This window comes from Trachemys scripta, chromosome 18, assembly GCF_013100865.1.
Source record: "Trachemys scripta elegans isolate TJP31775 chromosome 18, CAS_Tse_1.0, whole genome shotgun sequence".
NCBI lineage: Eukaryota > Metazoa > Chordata > Testudines > Emydidae > Trachemys > Trachemys scripta.
In genome coordinates, this window is record NC_048315.1 from 21,577,705 (window position 1) to 21,594,130 (window position 16,426).

General features: G+C 47.4%; 1 protein-coding gene across 2 annotated transcripts in view; it reads left to right on the top strand.

The window, feature by feature from the left end:
• Positions 1-14,685, top strand: part of FKBP6 (FKBP prolyl isomerase 6) — a 36,699-nt gene extending 22,014 nt beyond the window's left edge. For both annotated transcript variants that reach the window (XM_034752944.1, XM_034752945.1), the window contains exon 9: positions 14,185-14,685. In XM_034752944.1, coding sequence (XP_034608835.1) covers positions 14,185-14,217 — 33 coding nt within the window. In that variant the 3' untranslated portion in view covers positions 14,218-14,685. The remainder of the gene's footprint in view (positions 1-14,184) is intronic.
• Positions 14,686-16,426: the final 1,741 nt, after the last annotated feature.

Here is a 16,426-nt window from a genome sequence, read left to right on the forward strand (position 1 = left end):
TTTGTCCTTGCATGTTTGCCTCCTATAACATGTTAGTGCCACAATAGAAAATTGTGACGGGGTGTTAACACACTGGTACTTATAGCAATGCATTCAGCTACTGTAACGTACACCAAGAACCGCATTCTTACTTCAAGTGGTGGTCCGCCTGGGATCTGGCTCCCACGAGTGACTGCAGCCTAGGTGTTGGAGGAGGAGTATGAAGCTGGGTGAAAGGTTTTTTTGCTGTTGTGATCGAGCTACTAATGGGTAATTTCCCGAGTAATAGAATGGCGAGGAGAACTCTGTTTTCCTTCCTCAACTCGCTCTGCCCTAGAAGCAGCAGTAGGGAAGGTTACCTTTCTACTTGGGTGTAAGCTAACATGCTCCTTTTCTAAATAGTCCTTCCTGACTCTGGGTTGGAAAAATGAAAGTGTGGTTTGTTAATTAGGTGCACCCTTAATGTGTCATGGAAAGAACAGCTCTAAAACAGCATTCTGAAAAGATCAGTAGGGGCTGAAGAGTGACGTAAACCTTTAATGGAGAACGCCCAAGAGGAGAAATTACTACTAGTAGATTCACCGGTTTCGTGGCCAGGAGGGGCCAGTGTGATCATCTGGTCTGATCCCCTGTATAGCACAGGCCAGAGAACTGCCCCATAATAATGCCTAGAGCAGAGCTCTTAAAAACATCCCGACTTGATTTAAAAATGGTCAGTGATGGCAAATCCACTACGGCCCTTGGTCAATTGTTCCAATGGCTAATTACTCCCTGTTAATTTTACGCCTTATTTCCAGGCTGACTCTGTCAATTAATGCGAAGAGCATTTTCCCCAAGGAAATCGAGACGGGTAGAGCGTTGAACAGTAGGTGTCAGGTCATTGGTCAGTCTCTATCGAATCATACTTGTGCACTAGGTTGCAATGGCTGCTTCTCTTCTATGACAGCCACTGGAGCTCTTCGTCATTCATCCAGGCTTAAACTGGGACCGTTATGAGAGCCCATAAACCCTCTAGTTCTTGTTCTGTGAAGTTCCTAGGACTAGTACCATCGCTTTGCCATTCTAGACTGCCTTTTAACCCCCCTCCGCCCGAGAACTTTAAACTGAACGCAATCCATTGAGATTTTGCACCAGAATCTATTGTACGTGCTGCTGCCAAGGTTCTTGAAGGGTATCCGTTCACTCTACCCCGAGGCCACTTCAGCATGCCATGGCAGCAAACAAAAAAGCATTGGCTAAATAAGTCCACATAAAGCTCAAACCAAAACTCTTGCAGCTGTAATTAGCTCAGACACTATCAGAAGGAATCTGTGGTTATCCAGAACTAATGCAGAAATGAGGTAAGAGCTGCCTTACCCTGGGGTTACAGTCTGAAGTTTATGTTAAGCCAATCTTAATTGGGTCTGTCTCATCATTTTATCTCAGGTCTACTGCCTGTGAACATTTGGAGTCAACTGAGGCATTAAAAAGAAACCACAGTTACTCCTTACAACATAATCTAATAAAATTACTCATTAAAATTACTCTCAAGCCTGTCCCATATAGCCAACTTTAATGAACCGCACATAGGTAAATTATTAAAGCCTTTTAGTTTACTAACGGTCAAGTTTGTTATCACCAGTGAGAAACTGGACCAATCTCTAGCTAAATTCAGCACTCAAGCCTACAGTTTTACCATTTTGTTGGATTTTTCTCAAAACCGGTCTGATTCACATGGAGAGCCTCTGTGTAGGTGTTCCCTGACCATAGTCATTTAACACTGACCAGTTTTTGAAATGCTTATTTGCATCGCGGCGTGGGTATGCGGAGACCCTCTGGTACCATCGACCAGTCAGCACCATTCCCTGTCCATGGGGCACGCCAAGAGGGCCAAGAAGGCTCCCTCTTCGCAGCAGCACTGAGTGAAATCTGGGACAGAGGCTAGGCCCATGTCGGGCAGTCCTCGATCCCCACTGGGCCCCAGGCCTGCGACTCAAGCTGAGCGGAGTAGCCCGACCCCTTCGGAACAGGCAGCTCCGGATGTCCGGATGCCTTCCACGCCTGAAGCCCTCCAAACGGCCCAGGGCGTCAAGTCCATGCCTTTGCCTGGAGCGCTGCCGATGTCGGCCCTGCGCTCCAGACACAAGCTGCTGCTGGGATCCCCGCAGCCACTTCTGGCCCGGTACCAGTCTCGGTCCAGGGAACGTTCCCGACGCCGATCACCGCTCGGGGCAGAGTCCAGGTGGATCACCCTTGACGCCGACCAGACTGTCTGGCTGGATTCTGTCCAGCCGGGACTTGCGGCACCGCTCATCCTCAAGGAGCGAATGTCGACGGGACCATGGTGGGCGTCGCCATCGGTCCTCGTTTCAGAGAGGGAACCGCAGTCACTCACGACATGATTGTTGACGCAGTTCCCGCTCAGACTCCCGCTTCAAGTCGCCACCAAGACATCGCAGCCTTGGGCGTCGATCGCTGGTGTCTCGCCATCATGGGTCCACCTGTCGAGGCCGTTCGTGGAACAGCTGTTGCTGTCGGTACCAGTCCTCCATGTCGAGATCGCGGTCCTGTGGCCGTCATAGATCCTGGCACCGCCGCTCCTCCCGGTCCAGGGACAGTAGCGGATCTTACGCCAGCCCGGTCTCCATTCGTAGCTGTCCCTCCATGCGCCAGGCCAGCCAGCCCGGACAGCCGGCCCCGCCCGTGCCACAGCAGGTGCAGTGGCACCAAGCATGGTGGCCGGCTGAATGGTACCAGTGGGCACCGTGGCCTCCGGTGCAGTCCCTGATGGGGGCTCGCTCGGTGGCCGGAGCTTCAGAAGCACCGTCGGCCTCCCTCTCCAGACCCCCGAGGAAGGAGTTGGTGGGACGTACGTCCTCGGCACCGTGCCCGGAGTCTGACCAGGCGGTGGACCCGCCGGTGCCAGCCAACACCCAGCACACCACACTGGCCTCTTCGCCCTGCCGGGAGGAGGTGATTGCAGCCGCACCCCCCTATGTCCTGCAGGAGGACTCTAGGGCCCACCAAGAACTCTTAATGAGGGTGGCAACAAGCCTACACCTCCAGGCAGAGTAGATGGAGGAGCCCTCGGACTCCCTGTTTAACGGTGTTGTCCCCATTGGCACCAGGTAGGGTGGCCTTGCCTCTCCATGAAGGGGTGGCTAAGATTTCAAATGCCCTATGGCAAACACCGGCCTTGTTGGCCCCCATCCCTTAAAAGACGGAACGCAAGTATTTTGTACCCACTAAAGGGCATGAGTACTTGTATACCCACCCGGCGCCCAACTCCTTGGTAGTCGAGTCGGTCAACCCTAGGGAACGGCAGGGTCAGCCGACCCCAAAGAACAAAGACTCTCGGAGACTGGACTCTTTCGGAAGGAAAATGTATTCATCTTCGAGCTTCCACTTACGAGTGGTGAACTATCAGGCTCTCCTGGGCCGATACAAATTCAGTCTGTGGGGCTCCCTGCCTAAGTTTGAGGACTCCCTCCAGGAGCGCGATGGGAAGGAGTACAAGGTGCTGGTGGAGGAAGAGACAGCGGCTGCTAGGGCGTCCCTGCAGGCAGTCTCGGATGCCGCAGACACGGCTGCACGATCAATGGCCTCTGTGGTGTCCATGAGACGGGTGTCTTGGCTCCTACTCTCTGGGCTGTCCAGCGAGGTGCAGTCTTCCATAGAGGATCTCCCGTTTGATGGGAAAGCTCTGTTTGTGGAGGAAACAAATACGAGGCTGCGTGGCATGAAAGACTCTTGCACGACCCTCCAGACTCTGGGCCTCTATGTCCTGGCTCCAGCAAAACCTAAATTCAAGCCACGGCAGACTCCCACCCAGGCCCCCATAAGAAGCAGCGGGACTATCAGAGACGCCCTCAGAGGCAGTCTCAGCCTGCCCCCCAACCTGGGTCCTCCAAGGGCAAGCAGGCGGGGAAAAGGCATTTTTGATGGGGTGCTTGAGGGCACCCCGCCAGTCCTCATCAGGGATCCATCCCCGGTAAAGCTTTTCTTCTCCAACCGGTTGTGTGCTTTCCTCCTAGAGTGGTCGCAGCTAACCTCGGACCGATGGGTCCTCAACACCATTTCCCGGGGCTACACCCTCCAGTTTACTTCCTCCCAGCCCAACCACCCCCGCCCCTGTTCTTCTTGGGGGACCCCTCACACAAAGCTCTGCTCGAGCAGGAGGTGGGGCGGCTCCTAGGACTAGGAGCAATAGAGGCGGTGCCCGAAGAATTCATGGCCAAAGGGTACTACTCCCGTTATTTCCTTATCCCGAAGGCCAAAGGGGGGCACAGGCCCATCAGACCTCCGAGTCTGAACCTGTATATGGTGAAGCTCAAGTTCCGCATGGTCTCCCTGGCCTCCATCATCCCCTCCCTGGATCCCGGGGACTGGTATGCTGCCCTCTATCTACAGGACGCATAATTCCACATCCATATATTAGAGGGGCACAGACTCTTCCTCCGTTTCGTGGTGGGACAGAATCCTTACCAATTCACGGTCCTTCCATTTGGTCTATCATCTGCACCCAGGGTGCTTACAAAATGCGTGTCCGTGGTAGCAGCCTACCTCAAACGGCGGGGGGTCCAGATATTCCCCTATCTGTACGATTGGCTTGTCATGGGCACCTCCCAGTCGCGGGTGAGGGATCAGGTGGCGCTCTTCCTGTCCACATGCACCACCTTGGGCCTGTTGGTAAACAACACTAAGTCCACGTTAGTCCCGGTCCAACGCATAGAGTTTATCGGGGCACTCCTGGCGCAGGCCTCGTCGGCTGCCTTTGTGGCCAACATCCCCATCCAGGACATTTGTAGGGCCGCTACGTGGTCTTCGGTTCACACGTTCACCTCACACTATGTGATCGTTCCCCAAACCGGGTTCGGCAGGGCGGTACTCCATCCTGGGAACTTGTGAACTCCTACCCACCTCCAACAGATATAGCTTGGAATCACCTACTGTGGAATACACATGAGCAATCACTCGAAGAAGAAAAACAGTTACCTTTTCTGTAACTGGTGTTCTTCGAGATGTGTTGCTTATGTCTATTCCACATCCCACCCTCCTTTCCCTCTGTCCGAGTTGTCTGGCAAGAAGGAACTGAGGGTGGGGGAAGTGCACAGCTCCCCTTATACCACACCAGGCAGGCTCCACTCCAGGGGTCGTGGGGGGCACTCCCCCCTACGGGTACTGCTAGGGGAAAAACTTCCGGCACCGGTGCACGTGGCGAGCACACACACATACTGTGGAATAGACATGAGCAACACATCTCGAACACCAATTATGGAAAAGGTAACTGTCTCTTTCACAGCCACACCTCCCCATCACCTACATACTTCAGGTGAGGGGATTTATTGTGTGCATGTGATCAGTGCACATGCATGGTGTGTGTGTGTGGGGGGGGGGGGAGGTTGTACATAGGTGAGGGGCCATTATCTGTAAACTTGAGGTAGGTAAAAGTGTGTGTGCGCGCGCGGGGGTGGATGCTGGGCTGCCGGAGTTCACTGTTGTATTGTGAAGCCTGGACTGGTAGCATGGAAAGATTTCTGCTCCTTCACGAGGCTGGGATGGAATTTTGTATCCGTGCATTGTCCTACAGAGCCTTGTGTAGGCAACAGGGAACTAAAGAACTCCTTGTTTCATATGCTGCTCTGTGAAGTGTGGAGCAGGCTCCCTGCAAATGTCTGCGTGCTCGGGGGGAGGGATAGTTTCGTTCCCGAAGGATGAGTCTCCTTGTACTAAGGTGGGCCAAAGTTGAAAGCTTGCCTCTAATCTACGCTCTAATTGTCGTACACCAGAGAGAAACCGGCTCGGCACTTCGAGCTGTTCCAAAGCCAACAAGCACCACTGAAATTACAGCAGGAAACTGTGACTCCTAGGGTCAGCCGGCTAGATTTTAGGAATGGCTTCCAGATTGCTAGGCCTGCTATTAATTGGTGAGACTTGGCTGCCGCGCTGGGATTGGGTCGCCAGGTAGAAATGACTATAACTGGGCTTAGAACCAGAGGCAGCTGCCAATTAAACTGACCTAATGAGCTAAAAGACTTGCGAATAAACGGAGAAGTATGAGCATAATACAGCCAAAACTCCTGACTTGGGATAGCCAGGCTTTGAGTAAACAGTGACTTGCTGCTCCCCTCCCACCCCACCCCATTTGTAGCCGAGGTTTAGACTTTAAAAATACCTCATGCCCGTGTTATGTGGACTCATGGTACAGAGCTGCACATCTGAGACACTACCAAGTTCACACACATTTGTGCATGTTCCTTTAGCAGGTGCAAAACACCCCACCTACGGGGGTTTCCCAGATAAAGAAGGAAGTTCTGTGAAGTAGCTCAGTGCTGCTATAAATAACAAGGCTACAGGCGTAACTTAACTAGGCATCACCCCTGCTGGGAAAAGCTTCTGTAAGGAGAGGAAGGAAAAAAGATTTATTAGAGTTGTTTTGCAACTCTTGTCTCTTCAGATCCCAGCCCTTCCTTCTGGTTTGCAGAGCAGGGCTGTAGCTATGGCAGTGTCTATAATGGGCACTTCACAGATCTTCAAGGCAGGCCAATCCGTCTCCTGTGGCACTCTCAGTATACAAACAAATGGACAGACCGAAATTAGGGGAAGGAGAACACCAAATTAGTTAACTTATCTTAAAAAAAAACCCTAGTCTTGAAGAATGAGGATGAGGCAGGGACCTAGTGGGTCAGTTCAGGGAGAGAGCATGCGTAGGGGGCCGTGTAGAAGAAGGCATAGAGGAGATGGTGTCTAACGAGGACGTGAATAAGAGCATTAGGCACTAGCGTGTGCTCCAGTAACATTACTGCTCTGGGTAAGTTTTGGTGTTTTGCTCTATTGGAATGTGATAACTTTGTTGCCAAAAAAAAAAGTACAAGTTTGTGTTACGCTGCTTCACATCAATATTTGTGCAAGGAGATGAGTTGGTAATCTTCAGGTCTTGTACCATGGAGTGGTACAAATGAATTTCTCTGTAGCACCAGAGAAATTCAAATACAATGTCCTGGTGAAAGGTCCCAGCCCACTTCATCTTCCTTGCTCCTTCTCCTCTCTCCCTCTAAAAAGGGGTTGTGTTAAGGAGGAGGTTCTGCGATTTCTGTCAGGATACTGTCCCTGGACCGTGCTCAGGGGTACCATCTTTAATATAGACATCTAGCTAGTAGGTGCCTGAAACATAGTCATAGAACTATACTGTTTGGAAGGGACCTCGAGACGGTCCTGCCTCAGCAGGAGGGGCTGGACATGAGGACAAGTGAACCTAGAGCAGACCTGACAGCTGTTCGTCCAATCTCTTCTTAAAATCTCTCATGATAGGGATTCCACAACCTCCCTTGGAAGCCTAGTCTAGAGCTCAGCTACCCTTAGAGTTAGAAAGCTTTCCTAATATCAGACCTAAGTCTCCCTTGCCGCAGTTTAAGCCCATTGCTTCTTGTCCTACCTTCAGTGGACATGGAGAATAATTGATCACTGTCCTCTTTATAACAGCCCTTACCATATTTGAAGATTGGTATCATGTCTTCTCCCCCCCCAGTCTACTTTTCTCAAGACTAGACACGCCCAGTTTTTTTTAACCCTCCCTCATAGGTCAGGTTCTCTAAACCTTTATCACTTTTGTTGCTCGCCTCTGGGCGCTCTCCAATTTATTCACATCTTTCCTAAAGCACATAGGCCAGAATTGGACACAGTCCTCCAGCTGAGGCCTCACCAGCGCCAAGTAACGCAGGACCGCCACCTCCTGTGTCTTACATGTGACGCTTCTGTTTATACACCCCAGAATATTAGCCTTTCTTGCCCATACATCAATCACATTGTTGGCTCCTCCTCAATTTGTGATCCACTAGAACCCCCAGATCCTCTTCAGCAGAACTACCACCTAGCCTGTTAATTCTCCATTTTATAATTGTGCATTTGAATTTTCCATCCTAAGAGCAGTACTTCACGCTTATCTTTATTGAATTTCATCTAGTTCATTTCAGACTAATTCTCCAATTTGTCAAGGTCATTTTGAATTCTGATCCTCTCCTCCAGAGTGCTTGCAACCCTACCCAGCTTGGCGTCATCTGCACATTTTAGCAGCACACTCTCCATCCATTATCCAAGTCATTAATGAAAGCATTCGATAGTACCAGACCTAGGACTGACCTCTGCAGAACTCCATTCGATCGGACCTTCCAGCTTGCCAGTGAGCCATCGGTAACTACGCTTTGAGTTTGGTCTCTCAACATGAGACCTCCCTACCCAGCACTCCTGATGGAGGTGGGAGGGGGCCTCTGCCTGCTACACTTCTCCCCAACCTTCCTGCTTGGCTGCTGCGAAGGGCTCTCTTACCCTGCTCTGATCTCAACCTCTGTTTTGGAGGAGATGAGGGTAAGGGGGGACTCCATGAACAAAGCCTGCCTTTGGGGCTCAGAGCTCTGTCTAGCAGCACTGCTGCTAAGAATTATTTGGCAGTAGTGGAAAAGTTGTTTGTCTCTTCAGTTTCGCTCTGCTGGCTGCAGGCTCTGGAATGCCAGACTTGGGCTGGTTAGCATTCAGTTTTATGTGGGGGCAGCTGACCTTACAACCATAAGAACTAGAAACTTAATTTTTAATGAACGCTTGAGCCAGTGGCAAGCAGATGAGTGGGCATTTCAGGTCCGGCCATAAGGTACCATGTGAAATCCATGCTCCATTCCTTTCCTTCTGCCTTAACCCTTCCTGATACCATACATTCTGATAATCGCAAATGACATGTTTTTAGCTGATGTGATTTTTAGATTGATGGTGACACTTCACCAGGAAGAGACAAATTTGTTAAACCGCTTTCTTCCCTTTCTAATATCCTGCTCCTACTGTGTTGGACTATATAGGAGCAAGTCATGCCAGAATTGCACATTCCTGGAGTGGGGTTTGGGGTGGTGAACATATAAATTCTTAGTTCTTTCTCAAGGGGAAAATCTTCAGCTTAAACAGACTTGATCAGAAAAAAATCACTTTGTATACAAACAGCAAATGGCAGCAAAAATCTAAATTGCCACCTTGAACCGTCTGTAGCATATTTCCTGAGGGTCTATCCTAAAGGTCAGGTCTGAAACTTAAAGCAGTTGCAGCCCCATCAACCGTCACTACCCCAGGCCAGTAATTGCAGGGATCTTGCATCCCAGGCCTCCAGCTGTGAGTGCCTTTTCTGGGTCTAGAACAGGACTCCTGGCCGATTAAATTACTCAATCAGATGTAATTACTCAATCAGATGTAATCAATAAGAGCATTAAACTGCATGGCAATTGGACAAGCAGCTTCTAATATTTTAGACTGAGCTATTGCATGTTCCTACCAGATACTTTGTTGCCTGCTCTCAAGCACACCGATTTTCCAGAAGTGGCTAACTTTAGATACACCAACTGAGGCGCTCAGACAGTGGAATTCAAAAGGAGTGAGAAGCAGCGAAGAAAACTCTTGCTAACTTTAGACAAGCCAGCTGTGTTCCTTTTTAAATCTGGCTGGGCTGGAGATCTGGGACATAAAGTTCTCGAATAGTACAGTACCTCACTGGTGCGCATACAGTTACCAAGCTTTGGTTGTACCTTATGGAGTGCTTCTCTAGAGCCTGAGCATGAAAGGTGCCATATTGACCTGAATGTCAGCCTTGAAAAGGCTGGGAAGAGGATGGCAAACACACACCCTAACACAGGGGTTCTCAAACTGGGGGTCGAGACCCCTCAGGGGGTCACAAGATTATTACATGGGGCGTCGCGAGCTGTCAGCCTGCACCCCAAACCCTGCTTTGCCTCCAGCATTTAGAATGGAGTTAAATATGTAAAAAAGTGGTTTTAATTTGTAAGGGAGGGTCACACTCAGAGGCTTGCTGTGTGAAAGGGGTCACCAGTACAAACGTTTGAGAACCACTGCCCTAACAATCTTGGGCTATATTATATCATCAGATTTTAAGCTGAAATCCCTATTGAAATTGGAGGCATTCTGCCTAAAACAGAGAGCACGTGATGGCTCATTCTCTTTGTAAAAGTAGCTTTAGTCTTACCCTTCTGGAGACGTGCTTTTCTCTAGTTTAAAAGCTCAAGTGGTCTTATGTTTAAGGCTGCGTCTTATTCACAGAAGTCACAAATTCCATTACTGGTTTTTATTTAAAGATCTCCATGACTTTTTGACACTCTGGGATGTTTCCATGTGGTTTCAGTGAGTCCCTTGAGGGCGGCCTGTGTAGAGCCTGGTTAAAGAGCAGGGACTCTCATCATTGGGTTGGTGCCTTGTCAAGAAGTGTGCAGCGCTTATTTTCCAGATTCCACGCCTGCGTCTTTTTGGAAGAGCCCCAGCTCTGGCGTAAGTGATGTCTGTTCAGCCCTGCTCTTCCCGCTGCCTTCGGAGAGGCTGGCAGGGAAGTAGAACTAGAGGAGCAACCTCTGTTCGCTCTTAGCAGCCCTGCTGCGTTGCTGCTGATCTGATTCTGCAGGCACCAGTGGCCAGGCTGCTTAAAATAATTAAAAGTATTAGTTAAACGCTCCCTGTTAACTGTTGTTTTAAATGCAGAATAAAGGCAATTGTGAGTTTTAAATGACCCGTGAAATGTCATTTTCTAGCTATAAATTCATGTCTTCCTGAAGCCCGTGAATTAAAATAGCCAGCGCTAACAGACTTCTCTCTGAGCTTGAAAGCGTATGTTTGTGTTGATTTTTGTGTAGTTCTTGCCAAACTGCTTTTAAAGGAAGGAGAGAAACACTGGCGGGATGGCCTAGTTGGGGCATGTAGTTCTCCTACCTGCTGGAGCAGCAGCCCCTTGAATGCAGTCCAGGCCTTCTCATCTTCAAGGTCAGAGTCCCCCTCCGCTTCCTCGGTGATTGTGGAGCCATTAGGTGGAAATGAAAGGGATGAACTGATCAAACACTCCTTGAAATGCCTTCAGGGTTTCAGCTTGAATATTTTTAATTAGCTCCATGTAATTTTATTACTTCAAATAACCATGATCATAGAAGATTCTCGGTTTGATCCCCCCCCCCCGCTTATGGTGCACAAGAAGCCTCAGTAGATGCAGTTTTTACACCCAGATAGACCCCCCAAGCCACAACTAACAGCCAGTGGAAACATCAAGTGATTATCTTTAAATACACCTATCAGGGACCTATGAAAAGAGCTATGTATGTCCATAACATAGAAGGTGGCTCACCATTAGCATGGTCGAGAGATGCTTTGCTCTGATATAGTACGGAGTACTGCAGAATACCTTATCTAAAAACATCTGTCATACTTTGTCATAGCTGATAGGAATTTGTGCTGCAGGTTCGGTAAATGACTGACTGGCATCTGGAGCCAGTGGATTAGCAATCGAGAGAGTGAGATATATAAAGATTTTCTCCTTCTCATCCTAATTCTTTGTTCCCACCACCACCTCCTTTCAGGATGAACCCTTGGCAGTGGTATGACATATCCTCAACCCTCTGCTGGATTTCTAATGCAGCTGAGAGCTGTACCACCTTCCTGAACCCACAAGTGGTTTCGGTTTGGCTTCAAAATGTTGCATATTTCAGTCCCATCTCAAAACCCCCTGATGATTCAGTCTGAACTGGGACAATGTCACAGTAGTGAGGGATGTACTGACCTGGTTTGAAGGGAGGGTGGTTTTGTGATGGAAAGTGCCAGAATAGAAGTCAGGAAACTCCCAGTCCAGCTACTGTCTTGCTTGTGTGACCTTTCCGTGACTTCACTCTCTGACCTGCAAAATGGGGATAGCGACCGCACAGACTGTGTGAGTTCATGAATGGCCTCATCCCACGCCTGCTGAAGTTGTTTGGAGTCACCGCAGGCCCTAAATGCCTTGCATAACCTTGAAATGGACCTTTACAAATGTTTCACTTGTAAGTCAAGTGCTTTACAACCATTTGCCAGAGGAGGGTTTAAAAGTGCAAAATATTTTGTGTTCGGATAGAATATTGCACAAAAGACATCTCCTGCCTCCTGCTGTAACTTGGCCTTTCCCTCCGTCTGACTGTGAGGTATCTGGTTTCAGAAGGGTAGCTGTGTTAGTCTGTATCAGCAAAAACAATGAGAAGTCCCTGTGGCACCTTAGAGACTAACAAATTTATTTGGGCAGAAGCTTTAGCCCACGAAAGCTTCTGCCCAATAAATTCGTTAGTCTCTGACGTGCCACGAGGACTCCTCGTTGTTTTTGTGAGGTATCTGTTTTGCTCCCAATTCTTGGGCTTTGTGTTTTGGTTAGTTGGAGTTGGAAATTGTGACCTGTTCTCCTTCATATCATTTCAGATAAATAAATACTGGGAAGTTAATTTTTAAAAGCTTGCAGAGTGGGGTGGTGACCCAAGAGCTATGTAATTGGCTTGATAAACAGACTGAAGTGGATATAGCTGTTGAAACTGTAACAAGTGAAACGTGGCTACTGTGAACTAAGAGAAGATAAAACAGCCGTTGCAGATGCGCTACTTTTTGTTTTTTGATTACCGTTCACTCTGCATGAACTACGTGAACAGATCTGGATTAACTCCTAGCAAACTTGACAGTGGCTTTTCTTTTAAGCCTGATTTTCAATGGAAGGGGACATATACACAGCAGAAAAAGAACCCTTCCCCCCGGCAGCAAGTCTCAGAGCCTGGGTCGACTGACTCAGGTTTGCGCTGCAGGGTTAAAAATAGACGTTCAGGATCGGGCTGGAGCCCAAGCTCAGACACCCAGCAAGGGGGGGGAGAATCTCAGAGGCCAGGCTCTAGCCTGAGCCCGAAGCCTACCCTGCTATTGTTACCCCAGTTGCGTGAGCCCAGTGAGGCGGCGTATGTTGAGCTGGGCTTGGAGACTCACTGCCATGCGGGTTTTTTGGTGCGTAGGCGTACCCTAAATGGGATCAGGGCCTGAGTACCTCTAAATCTGGGTTAGTTCTATCTGAGACACAGCATGTGGCAAATGGGTAGAACATCTTGATCCTCAGTGCATCTCCGTGAACGTTTTCAACGCTACCACTTGTAACTGCAAACGGTTCAGTATGTTGTGGTGTCATGAGCAGTAGGATATTGAAATGGAGGGCGGGGCTTCATAGACTCGTGAGCAACCAGCAGCATGGGCTAATCTAAAGAACAAATCCTGCCTGACACACTTGATGCCTTTTTAGGTAAAATTCTAAAACTAATAAGAGAGAATAAAAGGGGCGTAGTGTGTGTGATGTAATTGAATTTAAGTGGTACATTTGCAGTGTCTGTCCAAAATGTACAAAAATAATTCAAATAGACTTAGAGAAGAACAGTATCATCTGGAGTGAAAACTAGCAGAAAGACTACAAACGAGAAACAAGGGGGAGGGAATACCCTTTATTGGACCGTCTGTTGGTGAGAGAGACAAGCTTTCGAGCTACACAGAGTTCTCTTCAAGTCTTGTTAAATGAGAATGTAGAGTTGAAGGAAGAATCCAATGACTGGTGTCGAGTTTGGATAGAATGATGAAGACTGAACCATGTTACTCTAGAATAAGGTAATAACCTAGGTGATGTGAGGATCAATAAACACCACAAAAGGACTCAGATTGGAAAAACAGACAAAAAACGACAAACGGATTAGAAAAATGCCAGCTAATGCTTTAAACCCAAAAATTCAGCGAGCAGAAGAAAGCAGAGAAGCCTTAATGCTGAAGAGACCTGGGTGTGATGGGGGACAGCGAACTAGGTAGGGGTTTGTAGTGCATTGTGGGGGTTTCTTGTACAAATATGTCACGGAGTAAGGGGGTGACATTCAGGTGTACCTGCGTTCATTTCTGGGCACCTCGATCCCAAAAAGCTATTGACCAATTTAGAAGGGAGTAAACAAAGAGGAACAGAAATGATCATAGGGCTGGGAGTATTGACTTTTTGAATAGAGTTGAATCACTTGTATGTTGGCGACCTATGGTGGGAACTATCTACAAGTATATGATGGGTATAAATGCTAGTGAAGGGAAAGTTACTCAGTGGACTACAAGGATAAATAAAGGCTAGGTTGGAGTCCATAACATTTAGAGATGGCATTTCCTTTCAGGCCACGGGTGAGGCTGTTGGAGGAATATTGTGGGAACTTTACTCTTACTGTGCTCTGTGTATTGAGCTGTGAATAAATACAGAATTATTTCAGAGCCAGTAACGTCAATCATAAATCACAAGTGTCTGAGAATAAACCAAGCTTTAAGCAGTTACAGCCAATCAGTCAAGTCAAACTACATTTGTGATCAGTGTTTGAATGTTGCTGATTGTGGTTTTCGTTCTAGAATCCTCTGCAGATGAAAGGAACGGTTCCATAACTGGGAGGAAGCTACCTCTAGCCCGCAAACATTGCATCTGTGTTTTGGGAGGAAGGGAGAAGAAACGTTGTTTCATTGGAGAGCTCAGAATTGAGGAGGCTGCAAGCCTGTTCTCAGTTTTATACGTACAACATGTTTTTCCAGATATTAATTCCTGTTTGTGAAATCTTGAGTCTGTCTTTGAAAATAAGATTAAACTCTGCTGTAGAAAAGGAGGGACTGCCCCTTGGGCTTTACTTTCTCTCATTAATGGAGCTCTGGATTATTCACAGAAGCTGATATTTACTTTATTTTGAAGCAGACTTTTTCTCAGTCTTCTCCGACCTCTTCCAAGTTTTGGGCTGCACAGAGGAAATATGTAAATAAAAGTAGGATGCCATGGAATTTGTATTTACGCAGATTGTTCTTAGAATAATGGTTTAAAATTTGGCTTTGTTTTGAAAAAATAAACCGATCTCTGGAAAATAATCCGAGCAGGACTGGTCCCAGTTTATTGTCCAAGGGTGATTTTATTTTATTTTTATTTTTTTTAAGAAGCTACAGTGAGGAATCAGAATTTGAAAACATGATTTGGTTTGTCTTGCCAACTTGCTGCTTCACTTGTTAGACAATACAACATGTTATGCTTTATGAACGTTCTCGTCCATATTGATGCTAAATCCGAAGTTACTTCAGAATATACCCCTTACCTATTCCTCTTCCCCCAAATATCAGATCTCCCCAGTTAGTTCATGTAGATTTCCCTGAATTGTTTTTGAATGGTTGTGCCTTGCAGAGTGACAGTTGTTAAATGTAGATTTGAATGCATGCTAATGAACAGCATACAGCCAATACAAAATCAGTAAGAAACCTTACAAAGATTCCATGGAAGGGGAAACTGGCAAAGCAGAATGTACTGCTCCCACCCTGTACGTCCCAGCTCATGCCCTCTGGACATTGCACATCAGTGGTAAGGCAATGAGCAGGGTGTGAAGGAAAATCCCCGGTGAATACACATTCCAGAGACTGCTTGCCAAGAAAGAAACCTCTTGAGCTTTCTCAACCTGTTTTTCTCCACCTTCACGAGCACCATCTAGCTCTTGTATTCCACATGAACAACAAACTTAACTGTTATTGACTGACTTAAAAATCAGCAAGCAAAGATAGTACACTGGTAAGTTAGGGTGCCAAAAGACTTGATCTGTCAGTGTCTTTTAAGCACAATACTAAATATGTAATTTACAGCATGATTAACTTATGGTAGACTTCATTGCTTATGGAGGAAGTATGTCCCACAGTCCTATTTGGCTAGACCAGGGGTAGGCAACCTATGGCACGCGTGCCAAAGGCGGCACGCGAGCTGATTTTCAGTGGCACTCTCCCTGCCCGGGTCCTGGCCACCGGTCCAGGGGGCTCTGCATTTTAACTTAATTTTAAATGAAGCGTCTTAAACATTTTAAAAACCTTATTTACTTTACATACAACAATAGTTTAGTTATATATTATACACTTATAGAAAGAGACCTAAAAACGTTAAAATGTATTACTGGCAGGCGAAACCTTAAATTAGAGTGAATAAATGAAGACTCGGCACACCACTTCTGAAAGGTTGCTGACCCCTGGGCTAGACAGACGGTCAAATTCTCCCCCGTGTCATGATGCCATTCTCCCATTTACCTCCAGTGACAGTTGCACCTGTCTCACTCAGCGTAAAACTGGGCCCAAAATGAATGTGTATGGACTTGGTGGATATTAGCTCATTAGGAAAGAAGTTAAACTAAGCAGAACAGTTCAGACGTTCATATCTGCTCCTTTTAAAGGATCAGAGGAGCTTAAAACTCTCTCTTGGGGAGAAGGAAAATGCATCTATATAGTAGCTTGGGCTAATAACTGTCCTAATTTGTAATAGATTTAGGGACTTGGCTCATGTTAGGTCTTGATTAATAGCACATTGCAGTAAGCCACAACTGAACTCCGTACGGTGCACGCCAGAAAGGCTTAGCTGGGTCATCAGTTGTGAGTTACGAAGCCAACACAAATGTAGATAAAATTATAAACGTGAACTGTCATTTCTGTTTTGTGCGTGTATCTGATCTTGCTTCACTTGACAGATTTTTCTACAGGCCTCAGTAACGCTTGAGACTTAATCTTACTCCTTGTCCTAAATCTTACTCCTTAATCTTAATCTTGTCCTAACCGTTCTTTTGTCAGATGTACTGTGTAACCAGCT